Source organism: Oncorhynchus mykiss, chromosome 26 (genome assembly GCF_057628025.1).
Source record: "Oncorhynchus mykiss isolate SJ-2025 chromosome 26, ASM5762802v1, whole genome shotgun sequence".
Classification (NCBI taxonomy): domain Eukaryota; kingdom Metazoa; phylum Chordata; class Actinopteri; order Salmoniformes; family Salmonidae; genus Oncorhynchus; species Oncorhynchus mykiss.
Window position 1 is genome coordinate 36,914,946 of NC_143047.1, and position 23,974 is coordinate 36,938,919.

Consider the following 23,974-nt stretch of genomic DNA (forward strand, 5'->3'; position numbering starts at 1 on the left):
CACAGATGATTCAACCTCTATTGCAATCCACACTGCCCTTTCCAACCTGGACAAAAGGAGAACCTACTGTACATGAGAATGCTGTTCATTGACTCCAAGATCATTACTAAGCTAAGGACCCTGGGATTAAACAGGGTAGGCAACAACACATCCGCCACACTGACCCTCAACACCGGGGCCACTCAGGGGTGCGTGCTTAGTCCACTCCTATACTCCCTGTTCACCCATGACTTCGTGGCCAAGCATGACTCCAATACCGTCATTGGATACCACCGACAACGATGAGACAGCCTATAAGGAGGAGGTCAGAGACCTGCCAGTGTGGTGCCAGGACAACAACCTCTCCCTTAACATCAGCAAGAGAAAGGAGCTGATCTGGGCTACAGGAAACAGAGGTCTGAGCACGCCCCCATTCACATTGATAGAGCTGAGTGGAGCAGGTTCGAGAGCTTCAAGTTCCTTGGTGTCCACATCACTAAGGAATTATCATGGTCCACACACACCAACACAATCGTGAAGAGCACATGACAATGCCTCTCAGGAGGCTGAAAAGATTTGTCATGGGCCCTCAGCTCCTCAAAAAGTTATACAGCTGCACCATTGAGAGCATCTCAGATACCCAAGTCATAGACTGTTCTCTCGGCTACTGCATAGCAGGCGGTACCAATGCACTAAATCTGGAACCAACAGGACCCTGAACAGCTTCTACCCCCAAGCCATAAGACTGCTAAATAGTTCAACTCTTTTAACTCATCTGGATAAGAGCATCTGCTAAATGACTCGAATGTAAATATCACATACACTGCTGTTACAGTTATCTATCCTGATGCCTAGTCATTATCCCTGCCTATATGTACATACTGTATCGACCTCAATTACCTAGTATCTCTGCACATCTAGTCAGTACTGGTGCCCCATGTATATAACTAAGTTATTATTACTCAGTGTGGATTTACTCCTCGTATTAATATTATCTTTCTATTATAATAATAGTGTTTCTCTCTGCATTGTTGGGAAGGGCCCATCAGTAAGTATTTCACTGTTAGTCTACATCTGTTGTTTCTCTCTGCATAGTTGGGAAGGGCCCATCAGTAAGTATTTCACTGTTAGTCTACACCTGTTGTTTCTCTCTGCATAGTTGGGAAGGGCCCATCAGTAAGTATTTCACTGTTAGTCTACACCTGTTGTTTCTCTCTGCATAGTTGGGAAGGGCCCATCAGTAAGCATTTCACTGTTAGTCTACACCTGTTGTTTCTCTCTGCATAGTTGGGAAGGGCCCATCAGTAAGTATTTCACTGTTAGTCTACACCTGTTGTTTCTCTCTGCATTGTTGGGAAGGGCCCATCAGTAAGTATTTCACTGTTAGTCTACACCTGTTGTTTCTCTCTGCATAGTTGGGAAGGGCCCATCAGTAAGTATTTCACTGTTAGTCTACACCTGTTGTTTCTCTCTGCATAGTTGGGAAGGGCCCATCAGTAAGCATTTCACTGTTAGTCTACACCTGTTGTTTCTCTCTGCATAGTTGGGAAGGGCCCATCAGTAAGCATTTCACTGTTAGTCTACACCTGTTGTTTCTCTCTGCATTGTGGGGAAGGGCCCATCAGTAAGCATTTCACTGTTAGTCTACACCTGTTGTTTCTCTCTGCATTGTTGGGAAGGGCCCATCAGTAAGCATTTCACTGTTAGTCTACACCTGTTGTTTACCAAGAATGTGACAAATACAATGTGATTTGATCCTGCTTGTTATTCCATACTAAATTTCAGGCAAAAGCTCCCTCTTGGGATACTGCTATACTGCAAAATATGGACCATGTCTTTGCATAGAAAATGAACATCGGTGATTGGTTATTGTATTACTGTAATGGTGAACTAACTGATCTGTAATGCCAAACTGATACAAACAATAGCGAATGACAACGCATACAGTGGTAAACTAGGTCAGAACAGGGGTGTGTGCGTGTGTTTGCACGTGTGTGTCTGCTTCTTAAAGACAAATGAGGTCTAGAAGGTTAACAATGAGAGTACATACATTATTAGACATATAGAAGGGAGTCAGGTGTAATGGTATAGGTAGGATACTGTGTACTGAGCCAGGAGAATCATTAGTGTCTCGGCTAGCCTATTTTTACCCAATTAAGATGAGAACATCTGACCTTGTTCCAGCAATATGCACCAAGAGCTCGTTTCAGAGCACACACATGCATACACACACACACACACACGCGCGTGCGCACGTACACGCACGCACACGCATTCACATGCATACACACAGCTTTCAGTCTACTACAGAGTGAGTCAGCTAGGTTGGTTGCGGTCTCTCATCTCCCTCACTCACAGTAGCCTACACACTAGGTTTGGGCGGTATACCGTATATACCGTATCCCGAGGTATTTGGAAATAGCCATGGGATGGTTTATCAATACCGTCAATACCGTTGAAACTACTTATTTTAATTTAATTTTTCAATCCATTTTTATATTTGTAACTACTTTTTCAGTAAATACCTGCAGTCAATATGACAGGAGATAAAGATCGTGTTCATTTCACCTGTCACATTATAAAGTGGGTGGTTCCAGCCCTGAAAGCTGATTGGCTGATAGCCATAGTATATCAGACCGTATACCACGGGTATGACAAGACATGTATTTTTACTGCTCTAATTACATTGGTAACCAGTTTATAGTAGCAATAAGGCATCTCAGGGGTTTGTTGTATATGGCCAATATACTACGGCTAAGGGCTGTGTCCAGGCACGTGTTAGGTTGTACATATCACAATGGGGGAAAGCAGGAGCAGGTGAGTCCAGCTGTGTATTGCTAGGGGTCGTGTTTTAAATTGAAAGTCAACAGTGTTTTTTTGCTTCAATAGAGTGATCAGGGACCTGCAACTATAGTTTCCTTCACAGAAAATACATTGGTGTAACACATTCAGCAGAAAATATATTCATTTTCATCAGATGACAAAATCATTTTTGTCAATTTTTGTTTTTGGCTGGCAGTCATGCAACTCTATTTGGCTGACAGTCATGCAACTCTATTTGGCTGGCAGTCATGCAACTCTATTTGGCTGGCAGTCATGCAACTCTATTTGGCTGGCAGTCATGCAACTCTATTTGGCTGGCAGTCATGCAACTCTATTTGGCTGGCAGTCATGCAACTCTATTTGGCTGGCAGTCATGCAACTCTATTTGGCTGGCAGTCATGCAACTCTATTTGGCTGGCAGTCATGCAACTCTATTTGGCTGGCAGTCATGCAACTCTATTTGGCTGGTAGTCATGCAACTCTATTTGGCTGGCAGTCATGCAACTCTATTTGGCTGGCAGTCATGCAACTCTATTTGGCTGACAGTCATGCAACTCTATTTGGCTGGCAGTCATGCAACTCTATTTGGCTGGCAGTCATGCAACTCTATTTGGCTGGCAGTCATGCAACTCTATTTGGCTGACAGTCATGCAACTCTATTTGGCTGGCAGTCATGCAACTCTATTTGGCTGGCAGTCATGCAACTCTATTTGGCTGACAGTCATGCAACTCTATTTGGCTGGCAGTCATGCAACTCTATTTGGCTGGCAGTCATGCAACTCTATTTGGCTGGCAGTCACAAAAGTAAATAAGCTTACAATTTAAAAAAAAAATCAGAGCGCTGTCTGCTGATAGAATGCCTGTCAAGCAGAAATTATAAGAAGAAGCATTTTACATCTGTGTTTACAAAACACAGCAAGATATTTCTTATGCATTTTATATTTTTTCCTGCGTGAAAACACAAAATTCTCAGTTAACGAGACCCAGATTTTAGGTCTTGCTAGTTATCTAAGTAAGTGGCTGAATTAATAAGGTGAGGGGGCATCATATTGTGTTAGATTTCTGCCATGTTTGAGAAGTCAAAGCCCTATCTTGATTTCCTTACGTTTTTTCTCCTCTCTGTTCTCGGACTATCTGCTCCTCCACCCTCTTCTCCAAGCTTACCAGGCAGGCCAGTTGCCCTAGCGACTCCAGACTCCACACAGACACAGCGTGTACACATGCTGCTCCACCCTCTTCTCCAAGCTTACCAGGCAGGCCCGTTGCCCTAGCGACTCCAGACTCCACACAGACACAGCGTGTACACATGCTGCTCCAGAGCCAGTACTGTTCTTCCTTCAGACAAGCATGTGTCAAAACTTTGTTCATTTGCACAATGTCTCTCGTTCACATTTGCTTGACATTCGGCAGCTCCAACCTATATATGTATAACTTTATGTGCTGGACTGCCTGTCTTAGCAATTAAATTTTTTCACTCGTTAGCATATTTAGCTTGCAGCCTCCATGGAAATTGGCTATTACTTGTGATAATTTGTTAGCATTCTGGTAAATGATGCCCAATTCTTTCTGGCACCACCATGTGTACTAAGTTGATAATACTGTAAATCTCGGGATGAGAGAAGGATGGTATAAAGATATGAACATCTGGATACCACCCAACCCTAATACACACATACAGTCACCTAAACAAACATACCCATCAAATGTAATAGTGACTATTCAAACTTTATTTCAACTGTAGCATATCCGTATCCCTATTTCATATGCCAGTCAAACACCCCATTACCCTGCACTCCTCTAGTAGACACACCAGTGGAGGACGGCTCATTATAATGGCTGAAGCAAATGGAAAGGCATCAGACCATGTGTTTGATGTAATTCATACCATTCTACTTATTTCTCAACAGTCATTACCATGAGCCCGTCCTCCCCAATTAAGGTGTCACCAACCAGAGAAACAAGGACAGGCACCAGAGAGAAACAAGGACAGACACCAGAGAGAAACAAGGACAGACACCAGAGAGAAACAACACCAGAGAGAAACAACACCAGAGAGAAACAAGGACAGACACCATAGAGAAACAAGGACAGACACCAGAGAGAAACAAGGACAGACACCAGAGAGAAACAAGGACAGACACCAGAGAGAAACAAGGACAGACACCAGAGAGAAACAAGGACAGACACCAGAGAGAAACAAGGACAGACACCAGAGAGAAACAAGGACAGACACCAGAGAGAAACAAGGACAGACACCAGAGAGAAACAACACCAGAGAGAAACAACACCATAGAGAAACAAGGACAGACACCAGAGAGAAACAACACCAGAGAGAAACAACACCATAGAGAAACAAGGACAGACACCATAGAGAAACAAGGACAGACACCATAGAGAAACAAGGACAGACACCAGAGAGAAACAAGGACAGACACCAGAGAGAAACAAGGACAAACACCAGAGAGAAACAAGGACAGACACCAGAGAGAAACAAGGACAGACACCATAGAGAAACAAGGACAGACACCATAGAGAAACAAGGACAGACACCATAGAGAAACAAGGACAGACACCAGAGAGAAACAAGGACAGACACCAGAGAGAAACAAGGACAGACACCATAGAGAAACAAGGACAGACACCAGAGAGAAACAAGGACAGACACCAGAGAGAAACAAGTTAGATACCTGGTGGTAATATCCTGTTACATCCCTCCGATATGATGTCTGAAAAACAAGAGAAACCGTGTCAAAGATACGCGTCATCATCCATTTCCTCCTCCCGTCTCTCTTCTGACAGTTTGACTGTAGGCTGAAAACATGCACTGCAAAAATAGGTAATGATCTGCTAGGTTTCCCCAAACAATGGATTTACCTGCCGTCTTACCAAGATGAATCATCTCACTGCACTGACAGATCATTCTGCTTATTTCAACCTACAAAAGGCTTGATTTTTTGGGTAATAGAAAACAACTCAATACAATACATTTTTTTGCAGTGTGTCTCCAGTTTTCATCTGGATTTACCTCTACCTGGTATGTGTGTGTGTGTGTGTGTGTGTGTGTGTGTGTGTGTGTGTGTGTGTGTGTGTGTGTGTGTGTGTGTGTGCCTGTGTGTGTGTGTGTGTGTGTGTCTCTGCCCACCTTGACACGGGGGTTAAGGTTGCCCATGGCGTCGGCTTTGAAGTCGCTCTTGTTCTTCCGGCAGAGCACGGCGGTGATGATGATGATGATGAGCGTTACCACGGCGATAGGGGCCAGCACCGCTGCGATGATCCACAGATTGTTTGGAGGATTCTTCACCACGGCTACAAGGGGAAACACACAGGAACACTTTGTGAGAGAACGGATCAACACACACACACACACACACACTCCCTCCTATTGTTGTGCTGTGTATAAGAATTGTCATCATGTAATCATCAATGATAGAACACACAGTAACAGTAGATATGTTTTACTGAGGTAAATGTGTCTGCAGTGAGGAATGTTCCTCAATGATGGTATCAACATCACAGCAGTAGTCCATCCTCTCCCTTCATTATGCCCTACCTCTACAGACACATCTCGTACTGTCCTCACTTCCTCCATCCTCTCCCTTCATTATGTTGTACCTCTACAGACACATCTCATACTGTCCTCACTTCCTCTCCCTTCATTATGTTGTACCTCTACAGACACATCTTATACTGTCCTCACTTCCTCCATCCTCTCCCTTCATTATGCCGTACCTCTACAGACACATCTCATACTGTCCTCACTTCCTCCATCCTCTCCCTTCATTATGCCCTACCTCTACAGACACATCTCATACTGTCCTCACTTCCTCCATCCTCTCCCTTCATTATGTTGTACCTCTACAGACACATCTCATACTGTCCTCAATTCCTCCATCCTCTCCCTTCATTATGTTGTACCTCTACAGACACATCTCATACTGTCCTCACTTCCTCCATCCTCTCCCTTCATTATGCCGTACCTCTACAGACACATCTCATACTGTCCTCACTTCCTCCATCCTCTCCCTTCATTATGTTGTACCTCTACAGACACATCTCATACTGTCCTCACTTCCTCCATCCTCTCCCTTCATTATGCCGTACCTCTACAGACACATCTCATACTGTCCTCACTTCCTCTCCCTTCATTATGTTGTACCTCTACAGACACATCTCATACTGTCCTCACTTCCTCCATCTTCTCCCTTCATTATGTTGTACCTCTACAGACACATCTCATACTGTCCTCACTTCCTCCATCCTCTCCCTTCATTATGCCGTACCTCTACAGACACATCTCATACTGTCCTCACTTCCTCCATCCTCTCCCTTCATTATGTTGTACCTCTACAGACACATCTCATACTGTCCTCACTTCCTCCATCCTCTCCCTTCATTATGCCCTACCTCTACAGACACATCTCATACTGTCCTCACTTCCTCCATCCTCTCCCTTCATTATGTTGTACCTCTACAGACACATCTCATACTGTCCTCACTTCCTCCATCCTCTCCCTTCATTATGTTGTACCTCTACAGACACATCTCATACTGTCCTCACTTCCTCCATCCTCTCCCTTCATTATGCCGTACCTCTACAGACACATCTCATACTGTCCTCACTTCCTCCATCCTCTCCCTTCATTATGCCGTACCTCTACAGACACATCTCATACTGTCCTCACTTCCTCCATCCTCTCCCTTCATTATGCCCTACCTCTACAGACACATCTCATACTGTCCTCACTTCCTCCATCCTCTCCCTTCATTATGCCCTACCTCTACAGACACATCTCATACTGTCCTCACTTCCTCCATCCTCTCCCTTCATTATGTTGTACCTCTACAGACACATCTCATACTGTCCTCACTTCCTCCATCCTCTCCCTTCATTATGTTGTACCTCTACAGACACATCTCATACTGTCCTCACTTCCTCCATCCTCTCCCTTCATTATGTTGTACCTCTACAGACACATCTCATACTGTCCTCACTTCCTCCATCCTCTCCCTTCATTATGTTGTACCTCTACAGACACATCTCATACTGTCCTCACTTCCTCTCCCTTCATTATGTTGTACCTCTACAGACACATCTCATACTGTCCTCACTTCCTCCATCTTCTCCCTTCATTATGTTGTACCTCTACAGACACATCTCATACTGTCCTCACTTCCTCCATCCTCTCCCTTCATTATGTTGTACCTCTACAGACACATCTCATACTGTCCTCACTTCCTCCATCCTCTCCCTTCATTATGCCCTACCTCTACAGACACATCTCATACTGTCCTCACTTCCTCCATCCTCTCCCTTCATTATGTTGTACCTCTACAGACACATCTCATACTGCCCTCACTTCCTCCATCCTCTCCCTTCATTATGTTGTACCTCTACAGACACATCTCATACTGTCCTCACTTCCTCCATCCTCTCCCTTCATTATGCCGTACCTCTACAGACACATCTCATACTGTCCTCACTTCCTCCATCCTCTCCCTTCATTATGTTGTACCTCTACAGACACATCTCATACTGTCCTCACTTCCTCCATCCTCTCCCTTTCATTATGTTGTACCTCTACAGACACATCTCATACTGTCCTCACTTCCTCCATCCTCTCCCTTCATTATGTTGTACCTCTACAGACACATCTCATACTGTCCTCACTTCCTCCATCCTCTCCCTTCATTATGTTGTACCTCTACAGACACATCTCATACTGTCCTCACTTCCTCCATCCTCTCCCTTCATTATGTTGTACCTCTACAGACACATCTCATACTGTCCTCACTTCCTCCATCCTCTCCCTTCATTATGTTGTACCTCTACAGACACATCTCATACTGTCCTCACTTCCTCCATCCTCTCCCTTCATTATGTTGTACCTCTACAGACACATCTCATACTGTCCTCACTTCCTCCATCCTCTCCCTTCATTATGTTGTACCTCTACAGACACATCTCATACTGTCCTCACTTCCTCCATCCTCTCCCTTCATTATGTTGTACCTCTACAGACACATCTCATACTGTCCTCACTTCCTCCATCCTCTCCCTTCATTATGTTGTACCTCTACAGACACATCTCATACTGTCCTCACTTCCTCCATCCTCTCCCTTCATTATGTTGTACCTCTACAGACACATCTCATACTGTCCTCACTTCCTCCATCCTCTCCCTTCATTATGTTGTACCTCTACAGACACATCTCATACTGTCCTCACTTCCTCTCCCTTCATTATGTTGTACCTCTACAGACACATCTCATACTGTCCTCACTTTCTCCATCCTCTCCCTTCATAATGTTGTACCTCTACAGACACATCTCATACTGTCCTCACTTCGTCCATCTTCTCCCTTCATTATGTTGTACCTCTACAGACACATCTCATACTGTCCTCACTTCATCCATCCTCTCCCTTCATTATGTTGTACCTCTACAGACACATCTCATACTGTCCTCACTTCCTCCATCCTCTCCCTTCATTATGTTGTACCTCTACAGACACATCTCATACTGTCCTCACTTCCTCCATCCTCTCCCTTCATTATGTTGTACCTCTACAGACACATCTCATACTGTCCTCACTTCCTCCATCCTCTCCCTTCATTATGTTGTACCTCTACAGACACATCTCATACTGTCCTCACTTCCTCCATCCTCTCCCTTCATTATGTTGTACCTCTACAGACACATCTCATACTGTCCTCACTTCCTCCATCCTCTCCCTTCATTATGTTGTACCTCTACAGACACATCTCATACTGTCCTCACTTCCTCCATCCTCTCCCTTCATTATGTTGTACCTCTACAGACACATCTCATACTGTCCTCACTTCCTCTACCTTCATTATGTTGTACCTCTACAGACACATCTCATACTGTCCTCACTTCCTCCATCTTCTCCCTTCATTATGTTGTACCTCTACAGACACATCTCATACTGTCCTCACTTCCTCCATCCTCTCCCTTCATTATGTTGTACCTCTACAGACACATCTCATACTGTCCTCACTTCCTCCATCCTCTCCCTTCATTATGCCCTACCTCTACAGACACATCTCATACTGTCCTCACTTCCTCCATCCTCTCCCTTCATTATGTTGTACCTCTACAGACACATCTCATACTGTCCTCACTTCCTCCATCCTCTCCCTTCATTATGCCCTACCTCTACAGACACATCTCATACTGTCCTCACTTCCTCCATCCTCTCCCTTCATTATGTTGTACCTCTACAGACACATCTCATACTGTCCTCACTTCCTCCATCCTCTCCCTTCATTATGTTGTACCTCTACAGACACATCTCATACTGTCCTCACTTCCTCCATCCTCTCCCTTCATTATGCCGTACCTCTACAGACACATCTCATACTGTCCTCACTTCCTCCATCCTCTCCCTTCATTATGTTGTACCTCTACAGACACATCTCATACTGTCCTCACTTCCTCCATCCTCTCCCTTTCATTATGTTGTACCTCTACAGACACATCTCATACTGTCCTCACTTCCTCCATCCTCTCCCTTCATTATGTTGTACCTCTACAGACACATCTCATACTGTCCTCACTTCCTCCATCCTCTCCCTTCATTATGTTGTACCTCTACAGACACATCTCATACTGTCCTCACTTCCTCCATCCTCTCCCTTCATTATGTTGTACCTCTACAGACACATCTCATACTGTCCTCACTTCCTCCATCCTCTCCCTTCATTATGTTGTACCTCTACAGACACATCTCATACTGTCCTCACTTCCTCCATCCTCTCCCTTCATTATGTTGTACCTCTACAGACACATCTCATACTGTCCTCACTTCCTCCATCCTCTCCCTTCATTATGTTGTACCTCTACAGACACATCTCATACTGTCCTCACTTCCTCTCCCTTCATTATGTTGTACCTCTACAGACACATCTCATACTGTCCTCACTTTCTCCATCCTCTCCCTTCATTATGTTGTACCTCTACAGACACATCTCATACTGTCCTCACTTCGTCCATCTTCTCCCTTCATTATGTTGTACCTCTACAGACACATCTCATACTGTCCTCACTTCATCCATCCTCTCCCTTCATTATGTTGTACCTCTACAGACACATCTCATACTGTCCTCACTTCCTCCATCCTCTCCCTTCATTATGTTGTACCTCTACAGACACATCTCATACTGTCCTCACTTCCTCCATCCTCTCCCTTCATTATGTTGTACCTCTACAGACACATCTCATACTGTCCTCACTTCCTCCATCCTCTCCCTTCATTATGTTGTACCTCTACAGACACATCTCATACTGTCCTCACTTCCTCCATCCTCTCCCTTCATTATGTTGTACCTCTACAGACACATCTCATACTGTCCTCACTTCCTCCATCCTCTCCCTTCATTATGTTGTACCTCTACAGACACATCTCATACTGTCCTCACTTCCTCCATCCTCTCCCTTCATTATGTTGTACCTCTACAGACACATCTCATTCTGTCCTTACTTCCTCCATCCTCTCCCTTCATTATGTTGTACCTCTACAGACACATCTCATACTGTCCTCACTTCCTCCATCCTCTCCCTTCATTATGCCGTACCTCTACAGACACATCTCATACTGTCCTCACTTCCTCCATCCTCTCCCTTCATTATGTTGTACCTCTACAGACACATCTCATACTGTCCTCACTTCCTCCATCCTCTCCCTTTCATTATGTTGTACCTCTACAGACACATCTCATACTGTCCTCACTTCCTCCATCCTCTCCCTTCATTATGTTGTACCTCTACAGACACATCTCATACTGTCCTCACTTCCTCCATCCTCTCCCTTCATTATGTTGTACCTCTACAGACACATCTCATACTGTCCTCACTTTGTCCATCTTCTCCCTTCATTATGTTGTACCTCTACAGACACATCTCATACTGTCCTCACTTCATCCATCCTCTCCTTTCATTATGTTGTACCTCTACAGACACATCTCATACTGTCCTCACTTCCTCCATCCTCTCCCTTCATTATGTTGTACCTCTACAGACACATCTCATACTGTCCTCACTTCCTCCATCCTCTCCCTTCATTATGCCGTACCTCTACAGACACATCTCATACTGTCCTCACTTCCTCCATCCTCTCCCTTCATTATGTTGTACCTCTACAGACACATCTCATACTGTCCTCACTTCCTCCATCCTCTCCCTTCATTATGTTGTACCTCTACAGACACATCTCATACTGTCCTCACTTCCTCCATCCTCTCCCTTCATTATGTTGTACCTCTACAGACACATCTCATACTGTCCTCACTTCCTCCATCCTCTCCCTTCGTTATACCGTACCTCTACAGACACATCTCATACTGTCCTCACTTCCTCTCCCTTCATTATGTTGTACCTCTACAGACACATCTCATACTGTCCTCACTTCCTCCATCCTCTCCCTTTCATTATGTTGTACCTCTACAGACACATCTCATACTGTCCTCACTTCCTCCATCCTCTCCCTTCATTATGTTGTACCTCTACAGACACATCTCATACTGTCCTCACTTCCTCCATCCTCTCCCTTTCATTATGTTGTACCTCTACAGACATCTCATACTGTCCTCACTTCCTCCATCCTCTCCCTTCATTATGTTGTACCTCTACAGACACATCTCAAACTGTCCTCACTTCCTCCATCCTCTCCCTTCATTATGTTGTACCTCTACAGACACGTCTCATACTGTCCTCACTTCCTTTAACAGTCACAACAATCTGAGAGAAATACAATAATGACATGCTAAAAAAACTGTCAAGAAGAAACTCCCCCAATGTGAGTAATAATGAGAGTGTTTTGCCTGAGGCTTTTCATTGTTCTGTTCTGAAACCTACGCTTTCCATCTTAAACACAGAGACAGTATATCCTGTACAGCCACTCTGACACAGAGATAGTATGTCCTGTACTGTACAGCCACTCTGACACAGAGATAGTATGTCCTGTACAACCACTCTGACACAGAGATAGTATGTCCTGTACAGCCACTCTGACACAGAGACAGTATGTCCTGTACTGTACAACCACTCTGACACAGAGATAGTATGTCCTGTACTGTACAGCCACTCTGACACAGAGATAGTATGTCCTGTACTGTACAGCCACTCTGACACAGAGATAGTATGTCCTGTACTGTACAGCCACTCTGACACAGAGATAGTATGTCCTGTACTGTACAGCCACTCTGACACAGAGATAGTATTTCCTGTACTGTACAGCCACTCTGACACAGAGATAGCATGTCCTGTACAGCCACTCTGACACAGAGATAGTATGTCCTGTACTGTACAGCCACTCTGACACAGAGATAGTATGTCCTGCACTGTACACCCACTCTGACACAGAGACAGTGTGTCCTGTACTGTACAGCCACTCTGACACAGAGATAGTATGTCCTGTACTGTACACCCACTCTGACATAGAGATAGTATGTCCTGTACTGTACAGCCACTCTGACACAGCGATAGTATGTCCTGACTGTACAGCCACTCTGACACAGAGATAGTATGTCCTGTACAGCCACTCTGACACAGAGATAGTATATCCTGTACTGTACAGCCACTCTGACACAGAGATAGTATGTCCTGTACTGTACAGCCACTCTGACACAGAGATAGTATGTCCTGTCCTGTACAACCACTCTGACACAGAGATAGTATGTCCTGTACAACCACCCCGACACAGAGATAGTATGTCCTGTACTGTACAGCCACTCTGACACAGAGATAGTATGTCCTGTACTGTACAGCCACTCTGACACAGAGATAGTATGTCCTGTCCTGTACAAACACTCTGACACAAAGATAGTATGTCCTGTACAACCACTCTGACACAGAGATAGTATGTCCTGTCCTGTACAACCACTCTGACACAGAGATAGTATGTCCTGTCCTGTACAACCACTCTGACACAGAGATAGTATGTCCTGTCCTGTACAGCCACTCTGACACAGAGATAGTATGTCCTGTCCTGTACAGCCACTCTGACACAGAGATAGTATGTCCTGTCCTGTACAACCACTCTGACACAGAGATAGTATGTCCTGTACAACCACTCTGACACAGAGATAGTATGTCCTGTCCTGTACAACCACTCTGACACAGAGATAGTATGTCCTGTCCTGTACAACCACTCTGACACAGAGATAGTATGTCCTGTCCTGTACAACCACTCTGACATAGAGATATTATGTCCTGTACAACCACTCTGACACAGAGATAGTATGTCCTGTACAACCACTCTGACACAGAGATAGTATGTCCTGTCCTGTACAACCACTCTGACACAGAGATAGTATGTCCTGTACTGTACAACCACTCTGACACAGAGATAGTATGTCCTGTACACCCACTCTGACACAGATATAGTATGTCCTGTACACCTACTCTGACACAGAGATAGTATGTCCTGTACTGTACACCCACTCTGACACAGAGATAGTATGTCCTGTACACCTACTCTGACACAGAGATAGAATGTCCTGTACTGTACACTCACTCTGACACAGAGATAGTATGTCCTGTACTGTACACCCACTCTGACACAGAGATAGTATGTCCTGTACTGTACACCCACTCTGACACAGAGATAGTATGTCCTGTACACCCACTCTGACACAGAGATAGTATGTCCTGTACAACCACTCTGACACAGAGATAGTATGTCCTGTACACCCACTCTGACATAGAGATAGTATGTCCTGTACTGTACACCCACTCTGACACAGAGATAGTATGTCCTGTACACCCACTCTGACACAGAGATAGTATGTCCTGTACAACCACTCTGACACAGAGATAGTATGTCCTGTACACCCACTCTGACACAGAGATAGTATGTCCTGTAATGTAACCCCACTCTGACACAGAGATATTATGTCCTGTACAACCACTCTGACATAGAGATAGTATGTCCTGTACTGTACAACCACTCTGACACAGAGATAGTATGTCCTGTACACCCACTCTGACACAGAGATAGTATGTCCTGTCCTGTACAACCACTCTGACATAGAGATAGTATGTCCTGTACTGTACAACCACTCTGACACAGAGATAGTATGTCCTGTACACCCACTCTGACACAGAGATAGTATGTCCTGTACACCCACTCTGACACAGAGATAGTATGTCCTGTACTGTACACCCACTCTGACACAGAGATAGTATGTCCTGTACACCCACTCTGACACAGAGATAGCATGTCCTGTCCTGTACACCCACTCTGACACAGATATATTATGTCCTGTACACCCACTCTGACATAGAGATAGTATGTCCTGTACACCCACTCTGACACAGAGATAGTATGTCCTGTACTGTACAACCACTCTGACACAGAGATAGTATGTCCTGTACACCCACTCTGACACAGAGATAGTATGTCCTGTACTGTACACCCACTCTGACACAGAGATAGTATGTCCTGTACTGTACAGCCACTCTGACACAGAGATAGTATGTCCTGTACACCCACTCTGACACAGAGATAGTATGTCCTGTACTGTACAACCACTCTGACACAGAGATAGTATGTCCTGTACACCCACTCTGACACAGAGATAGTATGTCCTGTACACCCACTCTGACAAAGAGATAGTATGTCCTGTACTGTACACCCACTCTGACACAGAGATAGTATGTCCTGTACACCCACTCTGACACAGAGATAGCATGTCCTGTCCTGTACACCCACTCTGACACAGAGACATACAGCTCTGACAGACCTTACCCACTCTGACACAGAGACATACAGCTCTGACAGACCTTACCCACTCTGACAGACCTTACCCACTCTGACATACCTTACCCACTCTGACACAGAGACATACAGCTGTGACAGACCTTACCCACAGTGACACAGAGACATACAGCTCTGACAGACCTTACCCACTCTGACAGACCTTACCCACTCTGACAGACCTTACCCACTCTGACACAGAGACATACAGCTCTGACAGACCTCACCCACTCTGACACAGAGACATACAGCTCTGACAGACCTTACCCACTCTGACAGACCTTACCCACTCTGACACAGAGACATACAGCTCTGACAGACCTTACCCACTCTGACACAGAGACATACACCTCTGACAGACCTTACCCACTCTGACACAGAGACATACAGCTCTGACAGATCTTAGCCACTCTGACAGACCTTACCCACTCTGACACAGAGACATACAGCTCTGACAGATCTTACCCACTCTGACAGACCTTACCCACTCTGACACAGAGACATACAGCTCTGACAGACCTTACCCACTCTGACACAGAGACATACATCTGTGACAGACCTTACCCACTCTGACACAGAGACATACAGCTCTGACAGATCTTAGCCTGTTAGTACACAGAAAACAGAGTACTGAGGAACTTTATAAGGATATGCACAGAGGGGGACGCACGCACACACACACATTCTTGATTTGATACACATTCAGAAATGCAATCTCCCTCCCTCCCTCCCTCCCTCGCTCCCCTCCCTCCCTCCCTCCCTCCTTCCCTTCTCCTGTGTGTTCACAGTGAGAGTGTAGTGCAGCTCAGTGTTCTGCCTGGAGCTGATGTGTGAGATTATGAGAAGATGGTGTCTACCTTTCTCTCTCTCAGCTGGAACATTTCTCCCTCTCTTACTCCTCTCTCTCTCTCAATTCAATTATCTTTATTGGCATGAGGTAACAATGTACATATTGCCAAAGCTCTCTCTCTCTTCCTCTCTCTCTCTCTACCCTCCTCTCTCCCCCCCCCCCCTCTCTCCCTCCCCTCCTCTCTCCCTCTCCTCCTCTCTCTCCCTCCCCTCCTCCCCCTTCTCTCTCCCTCCCCTCCTCTCACCCTCCCGTCCTCTCTCCCTCACTCTCCCTCCGCTCCTCTCCCTCCCTCCCCTCCCCCCTCTCTCTCTCTACCTCTCTTTTTCACACACTCACATATTCTCTCAACAGAATTCTAAAGACCCTTCTCTATTAAACAGTATTTGCTTTGCTCTCTCTCAACTCAATTTGCTTTATTGGCTAAACGTAACAATGTACATATTGCCAAAGCTTACTTTGGAGATTTACAATATGAACATAATTCAAATAATAATACTCAATATTGTCAACGGGACAATAGTAACAACAATAATCAAGGGTCAAAATAACCATACGTGGTATTTCTGTGCTATTTCACCCAGTAGATATGAGAGTTGATCAAAATTGGATTTGTTTTTCGAATTCTTTGTGGATCTGTGTAATCTGAGGGAAATATGTGTATCTAATATGGTCATACATTTTTGGCAGGAGGTTAGGAAGTTCAGTTCAGCTCAGTTTCCACCTCATTTTGTGGGCAGTGTTTACATAGCCTGTCTTCTCTTGAGAGCCATGTCTGCCTATGGCGGCCGTTCGCAATAGCAAGGCTATGCTCACTGAGTCTGTACATAGTCAAAGCTTTCCTTAAGTTTGGGTCAGTCACAGTGGACAGGTATTCTGCCACTGTGTACTCTCTGTTTAGGGCCAAATAGCATTCTAGTTTGCTCTGTTTTTTTGTTAATTCTTTCCAATTTGTCAAGTAATTATGTTTTTGTTTTCTCTTGATTTGGTCTCTCTCTGTGTATAGCTTGAGTTTCTTCTCCCTCTCCATCCATCCATCCATCCATCCACCAACTCACCCAACAACCTACACACCCATCCATCCATCCATCCACCAAACCACCCAACAACCTACACACCCACCCATCCACCCATCCATCCATCCATCCATCCATCCATCCATCCATCCATCCATCCATCCACCAACCCACCCAACAACCTACACACCCACCCATCCACCCATCCATCCATCCATCCATCCATCCATCCACCAACCCACCCAACAACCTACACACCCACCCATCCACCCATCCATCCATCCATCCATCCATCCATCCACCAACCCACCCAACAACCTACACACCCATCCATCCATCCATCCATCCATCCATCCACCCACCCATCCATCACCAACCCACCCAACAACCTACACACCCACCCATCCATCCATCCACCAACCCACCCAACAACCTACACACCCACCCATCCATCCATCCATCCACCAACCCACCCAACAACCTACACACCCATCCATCCATCCATCCACCAACCCACCCAACAACCTACACACCCACCCATCCATCCATCCATCCACCAACCCACCCAACAACCCACCCACCCATCCATCCATCCATCCATCCAAGAGGAGGTATACGTACGTTCAGCCTGCAGCTGAACGAAGTAACCCAGTGTGAGGGCCATGGTCTGAGAGTCCAGCGTGTTCAGGACCTTGGCGGCTGATGTGCCCGGTAAGGGAAGACCGTTCAGCTGAACGTAGTAGGTCATCTCTGCTGGGTTCTTCTGACCCATCACTCGACGGATACTCACCATCTGAGTGGATATAGGAAGGGTTAAAACAAGTCTCCTCAGATTGAAGGCTCCACCTGTACGTCCAGAATGTTACGGTGCCAATGACACCTACGGACATGGAAGGGTCAGAGATCTTCTTACAGCACGTTTACTTCATACACTAGTTCTTTAGAAAACAATACAGTGACAAATGAGAACACGATGACTAATGGGTAAAAAACATGTGTGGTTAACACAGTAATCATTATTGAAATGAATTGTATAAATGCCATCAGCATCTTTACCTTTAATATATTTAACTTCTATAACAAGCTGGAAATCCCTCTAATTAAGTTGTGTGTGTGTGTGTGTGTGTGTGTGTGACTGTGTGTGTGTGTGTGACTGTGTGTGTGTGTGTGTGTGTGTGTGACTGTGTGTGTGTGTGTGTGTGTGACTGTGTGTGTGTGTGTGTGTGTGTGTGTGTGTGTGTGTGTGACTGTGTGTGTGTGTGACTGTGTGTGTGTGTGTGTGTGTGTGTGTGTGTGTGTGTGTGTGTGTGTGTGTGACTGTGTGTAAACGCCCACACACGTGTGTTTTACTTTTTATCACTATGAAATATAGATGCTTTGTTTAAGAAACAAGTCAGCATTAGTATTCAATTCATTAGCCTCACTACTCAACACACATAAGGACATCCACCCTGGGGAAGTTGACAATAAACCTGTCAGGAGTGGCCACACTGTCTCAGAACCAGGTCTGTCAAGGGCCTCCAGAGCAGACCTCCAGGCCAACCTGCCTGGGTTGCAGTGCCAGCTCTGCTCCCTACCTGGACAGTGTAGCTGTCCACAGTGGTGGCTCTCCTGAAGCGAGTGCCCTGCTGGCGAGCAACCACAAACAGCTCAGCCAGGCGCTGCTCCATGAGACTGGCAAAGCTCTGGTACTGGCTCTCCAGAGATGAGTTATCCACATCCAGGATGACTGCAGGGAGAGGGGGAGGGGGGAGGGGGGAAGGAGGGAGAGAGGAGGGAGAGTGAGAAGCATGAGAATAAGAGAGAGGGGGAGAGCGAGAGAGAAAGGGAGAGTGAGAGTGAGAGAGGGTAACGAGGAGGTCAGAGGGCAGAGGAGGTGATTGAGCGAGATATTTTAATCCAATTGAGAGAGAGAGAAGGAAGGAGGAGAAAGAGAGGGATGAGGAAGGAAGCTAGAGAAAGAGAGACATTAGTTTGCCTCTCTCCTCTCTCTTTCCTCCCAGAGAGACGGTAGTCTGCCTTCCTGCCTCTCTCTCCTCTCTCTTTCTTCCCAGAGAGATGGTAGTCTGCCTCCCTGCCTCTCTCTCCTCTCTTTTTCTTCCCAGAGAGATGGTAGTCTGCCTCCCTGCCTCTCTCTCCTCTCTCTTTCTTCCCAGAGAGACGTTAGTCTGCCTCCCTGCCTCTCTCATCTACTTTAGTCTGCCTCTCTCTCCTCTCTCTTTCCTCCCAGAGAGACGGTAGTCTGCCTCCCTGCCTCTCTCTTTCTTCCCAGAGAGACATTAGTCTGCCTCTCTCTCCTCTCTCTTTCCTCCCAGAGAGACGGTAGTCTGCCTCTCTCTCCTCTCTCTTTCCTCCCAGAGAGACGGTAGTCTGCCTCCCTGCCTCTCTCTTTCCTCCCAGAGAGACGGTAGTCTGCCTCTCTCTCCTCTCTCTTTCTTCCCAGAGAGACATTAGTCTGCCTTTCTCTCCTCTCTCTTTCCTCCCAGAGAGACGGTAGTCTGCCTCTCTCTCCTCTCTCTTTCTTCCCAGAGAGACATTAGTCTGCCTCTCTCTCCTCTCTCTTTCTTCCCGGAGAGACGCTAGTCTGCCTCCCTGCCTCTCTCTTTCTTCCCGGAGACGCTAGTCTGCCTCCCTGCCTCTCTCTCCTCTCTCTTTCCTCCCAGATAGATGCTAGTCTGCCTCCCTGCCTCTCTCTCCTCTCTCTTTCTTCCCGGAGAGACGCTAGTCTGCCTCCCTGCCTCTCTCTCCTCTCTCTTTCTTCCCAGAGAGACGGTAGTCTGCCTCCCTGCCTCTCTCTTTCTTCCCAGAGAGACGTTAGTCTGCCTCTCTCTCCTCTCTCTTTCTTCCCAGAGAGACGGTAGTCTGCCTCCCTGCCTCTCTCTCCTCTCTCTTTCTTCCCAGAGAGACAATAATCTGCCTCTCTCTCCTCTCTCTTTCTTCCCAGAGAGACGGTAAGAGATGCACAATACCATCACACAGATAATTCCCTATATAAAAGAGAAGAGGCTACACATCTACACACACATGAGCTCGTACATAACCACACACTACGCATATCTAAACACACACTCATCTACGCATATCTAATCTGATCTAACCTGATCTGATTCATCTACACATCTACACAGCCCAGACCTGATCTGATTCATCTACACAGCCCAGACCTGATTCATCTACACAGCCCAGACCTAATTCATCTACACAGCCCAGACCTGATTCCTCTACACATCTACACAGCCCAGACCTGATTCATCTACACAGCCCAGACCTGATTCCTCGACACATCTACACAGCCCAGACCTGATTCATCTACACAGCCCAGACCTAATTCATCTACACAGCCCAGACCTGATTCCTCTACACATCTACACAGCCCAGACCTGATTCATCTACACAGCCCAGACCTGATTCCTCGACACATCTACACAGCCCAGACCTGATTCATCTACACAGCCCAGACCTGATTCATCTACACATCTACACAGCCCAGACCTCCAGTGATTCAATTGCTACACCCTTAGGAAAAAAATGTGCTATCTAGAACCTTAAAGGGTTCTTCAGCTTTCCCCATAGGAGAACCCTTTGAAGAACCCCTTTTGGTTCCATGTAGAACCCTTTTGGTTCCATGAGGAACCTTTTGGGTTACCCTTTCCACAGAGGGTTCTACATGGAGCCCAAAAGGGTTCTACATGGAACCAAAAAGGGTTCTCCGTGGAACCAAATAGGGTTATCCTATGGGGACAGCCGAAGAACCCTTTTGAAAGCCTTTTTTCTAAGAGTGTACCGTGGTCATGCATATGCTTTTTCAATTTGGACCAATCCATACAGGCCCATTTCCACGACTGTAATGGGTTAAAACAAGCACAAAAGACTGCATATACAGAACACGTATCAGCAGCTCAACTAGAGAGCTTCTCTTCAATAAGCCCATAAGGAGAGAAACAATAAGACAATTACCTGTGATTACCCAGAAGTCTCTGGTAGCGATGGAGGTATTGAGGTTGTGGTATTCCAACGCTGAAAAAGAACAGAGGAACAGCATGACCGGTCTGACATTTCTTCTTTATTTATTTTATTATTTTTATTTCACCTTTATTTAACCAGGTAGGCTAGTTGAGAACAAGTTCTCATTTGCAACTGCGACCTGGCCAAGATAAAGCATAGCAGTGTGAGCAGACAACACAGAGTTACACATGGAGTAAACAATTAACAAGTCAATAACACAGTAGAAAACAAAGGGGGAGTCTATATACAATGTGTGCAAAAGGCATGAGGAGGTAGGCGAATAATTACAATTTTGCAGATTAACACTGGAGTGATAAATTATCAGATGGTCATGTACAGGTAGAGATATTGGTGTGCAAAAGAGCAGAAAAATAAATAAATAAAAACAGTATGGGGATGAGGTAGGTGAAAATGGGTGGGCTATTTACCAATAGACTATGTACAGCTGCAGCGATCGGTTAGCTGCTCAGATAGCTGATGTTTGAAGTTGGTGAGGGAGATAAAAGTCTCCAACTTCAGCAATTTTTGCAATTCGTTCCAGTCACAGGCAGCAGAGTACTGGAACGAAAGGCGGCCAAATGAGGTGTTGGCTTTAGGGATGATCAGTGAGATACACCTGCTGGAGCGCGTGCTACGGGTGGGTGTTGCCATCGTGACCAGTGAGCTGAGATAAGGCGGAGCTTTACCTAGCATGGACTTGTAGATGACCTGGAGCCAGTGGGTCTGGCGACGAATATGTAGCGAGGGCCAGCCGACTAGAGCATACAAGTCGCAGTGGTGGGTGGTATAAGGTGCTTTAGTGACAAAACGGATGGCACTGTGATAGACTGCATCCAGTTTGCTGAGTAGAGTGTTGGAAGCCATTTTGTAGATGACATCGCCGAAGTCGAGGATCGGTAGGATAGTCAGTTTTACTAGGGTAAGCTTGGCGGCGTGAGTGAAGGAGGCTTTGTTGCGGAATAGAAAGCCGACTCTTGATTTGATTTTCGATTGGAGATGTTTGATATGAGTCTGGAAGGAGAGTTTGAAGTCTAGCCAGACACCTAGGTACTTATAGATGTCCACATATTCTAGGTCGGAACCATCCAGGGTGGTGATGCTAGTCGGGCATGCGGGTGCAGGCAGCGATCGGTTGAAAAGCATGCATTTGGTTTTACTAGCGTTTAAGAACAGTTGGAGGCCACGGAAGGAGTGTTGTATGGCATTGAAGCTTGTTTGGAGGTTAGATAGCAGTGTCTTTATGTGAGTCAAAATAATTTCTGTCAAGTACTTTATGAATTTAACTGGTCAGAACTACATTGGTGCTTTGAATGGCTCGATTTCTCCTTGTGAAAACATCACTGCAGTGGTACTGAGAGTTTACAGTGGCAAAGAGTTGTCATAGAGTTTCTTATACTGAGAGCTCTGGCTGAGTGTCTCACTGTGAGAGCTGATATCTGCATGGGCTCTACCTCTCTTCTGGTTGTCTGTTGAGTTTCCCAGGCTTTAGCTCGGTTACATATTTCCTGCCTGATTAAGTACTGGGGCTGGCACAGGGGTTTGGGGATATGCTGTTTCACTGGCCTATGAAATCAGACACAGTACAGAAAGAGAGACAGGGGTAGTTGTATAGAGTGAGAGCGAGAGAGACATCTGGTTCAGGTGTCACAAACAAACTGGCAGTGATAACAGCTCTAAGATGGCCGTCCGGCTGTGAGGCTGGCACTAGTCCCCCCCTCCTCTCCATTCTCAGCACGTCCCCAAACATCCTCTACACATCTGTCTGGGGGGTTCTTTTATTCATTTCTAAAGATTTGCAAGCCTGTCACATCACCCTCTGCCACTGTATGAGTGAGTAGGGGAACAATGGATGCTCTGGCCTGTTACCCGTTACTACTGCAGGGCTGTCACATCACCCTCTGCCACTGTATGAGTGAGTAGGGGAACAATGGATGCTCTGGCCTGTCACCCGTTACTACTGCAGGGCTGTCAGCACAATCTCTTTAACACTGTCCAATACTGTAGTCTCAGCCGTGCACAATCGTGCTGCTTAATCTGTGATGATGTTTCACATAAACCTCAGAGCTCCACTGCTGAAGTTAGAGAGGCCTAGGGATGAAAAACACCGCGTTCTGAAAGGTATTTGTTGGGTGGATTTAAAAGGAGCAGGTTGTGTGTGATTCCCTTGTTGAATATAGTAAAACAACATGTACTCTAAACAGTAGTTTAGAAGTCAAACACTCATCAAATATTCAACAAATGATGTGTGTTGTGATGATTCTTTACTTGATGAGTTGTTTGGTTTTCCATCTTCCACATTCTGGTTTAAGATACATTATCAACTGACACAGCCTTACTAAAACCTTGGCACATAGGCTTCTTAAATGTAGAAACAGACACACACACACACACACACACACACACACACACACACACACACACACACACACACACACACACACACACACACACACACACACACACACACACACACACACACACACACACACACACACACACACACACACACAAACACACACACACACACAC

General features: G+C 45.8%; 1 protein-coding gene across 2 annotated transcripts in view; it reads right to left on the reverse strand.

Annotated features, from left to right (window-relative positions):
- LOC110511667 (UPF0606 protein KIAA1549L) overlaps positions 1–23,974 on the reverse strand; it is a 204,086-nt gene that overhangs the window by 36,557 nt on the left and 143,555 nt on the right. For both annotated transcript variants that reach the window (XM_090222904.1, XM_090222903.1), the window contains 5 exons: positions 21,398–21,457; positions 19,018–19,169; positions 18,062–18,233; positions 5,945–6,108; positions 5,490–5,528 (listed from right to left, as the gene is read on the reverse strand). In XM_090222904.1, coding sequence (XP_090079030.1) covers positions 5,490–5,528; positions 5,945–6,108; positions 18,062–18,233; positions 19,018–19,169; positions 21,398–21,457 — 587 coding nt within the window. The remainder of the gene's footprint in view (positions 1–5,489; positions 5,529–5,944; positions 6,109–18,061; positions 18,234–19,017; positions 19,170–21,397; positions 21,458–23,974) is intronic.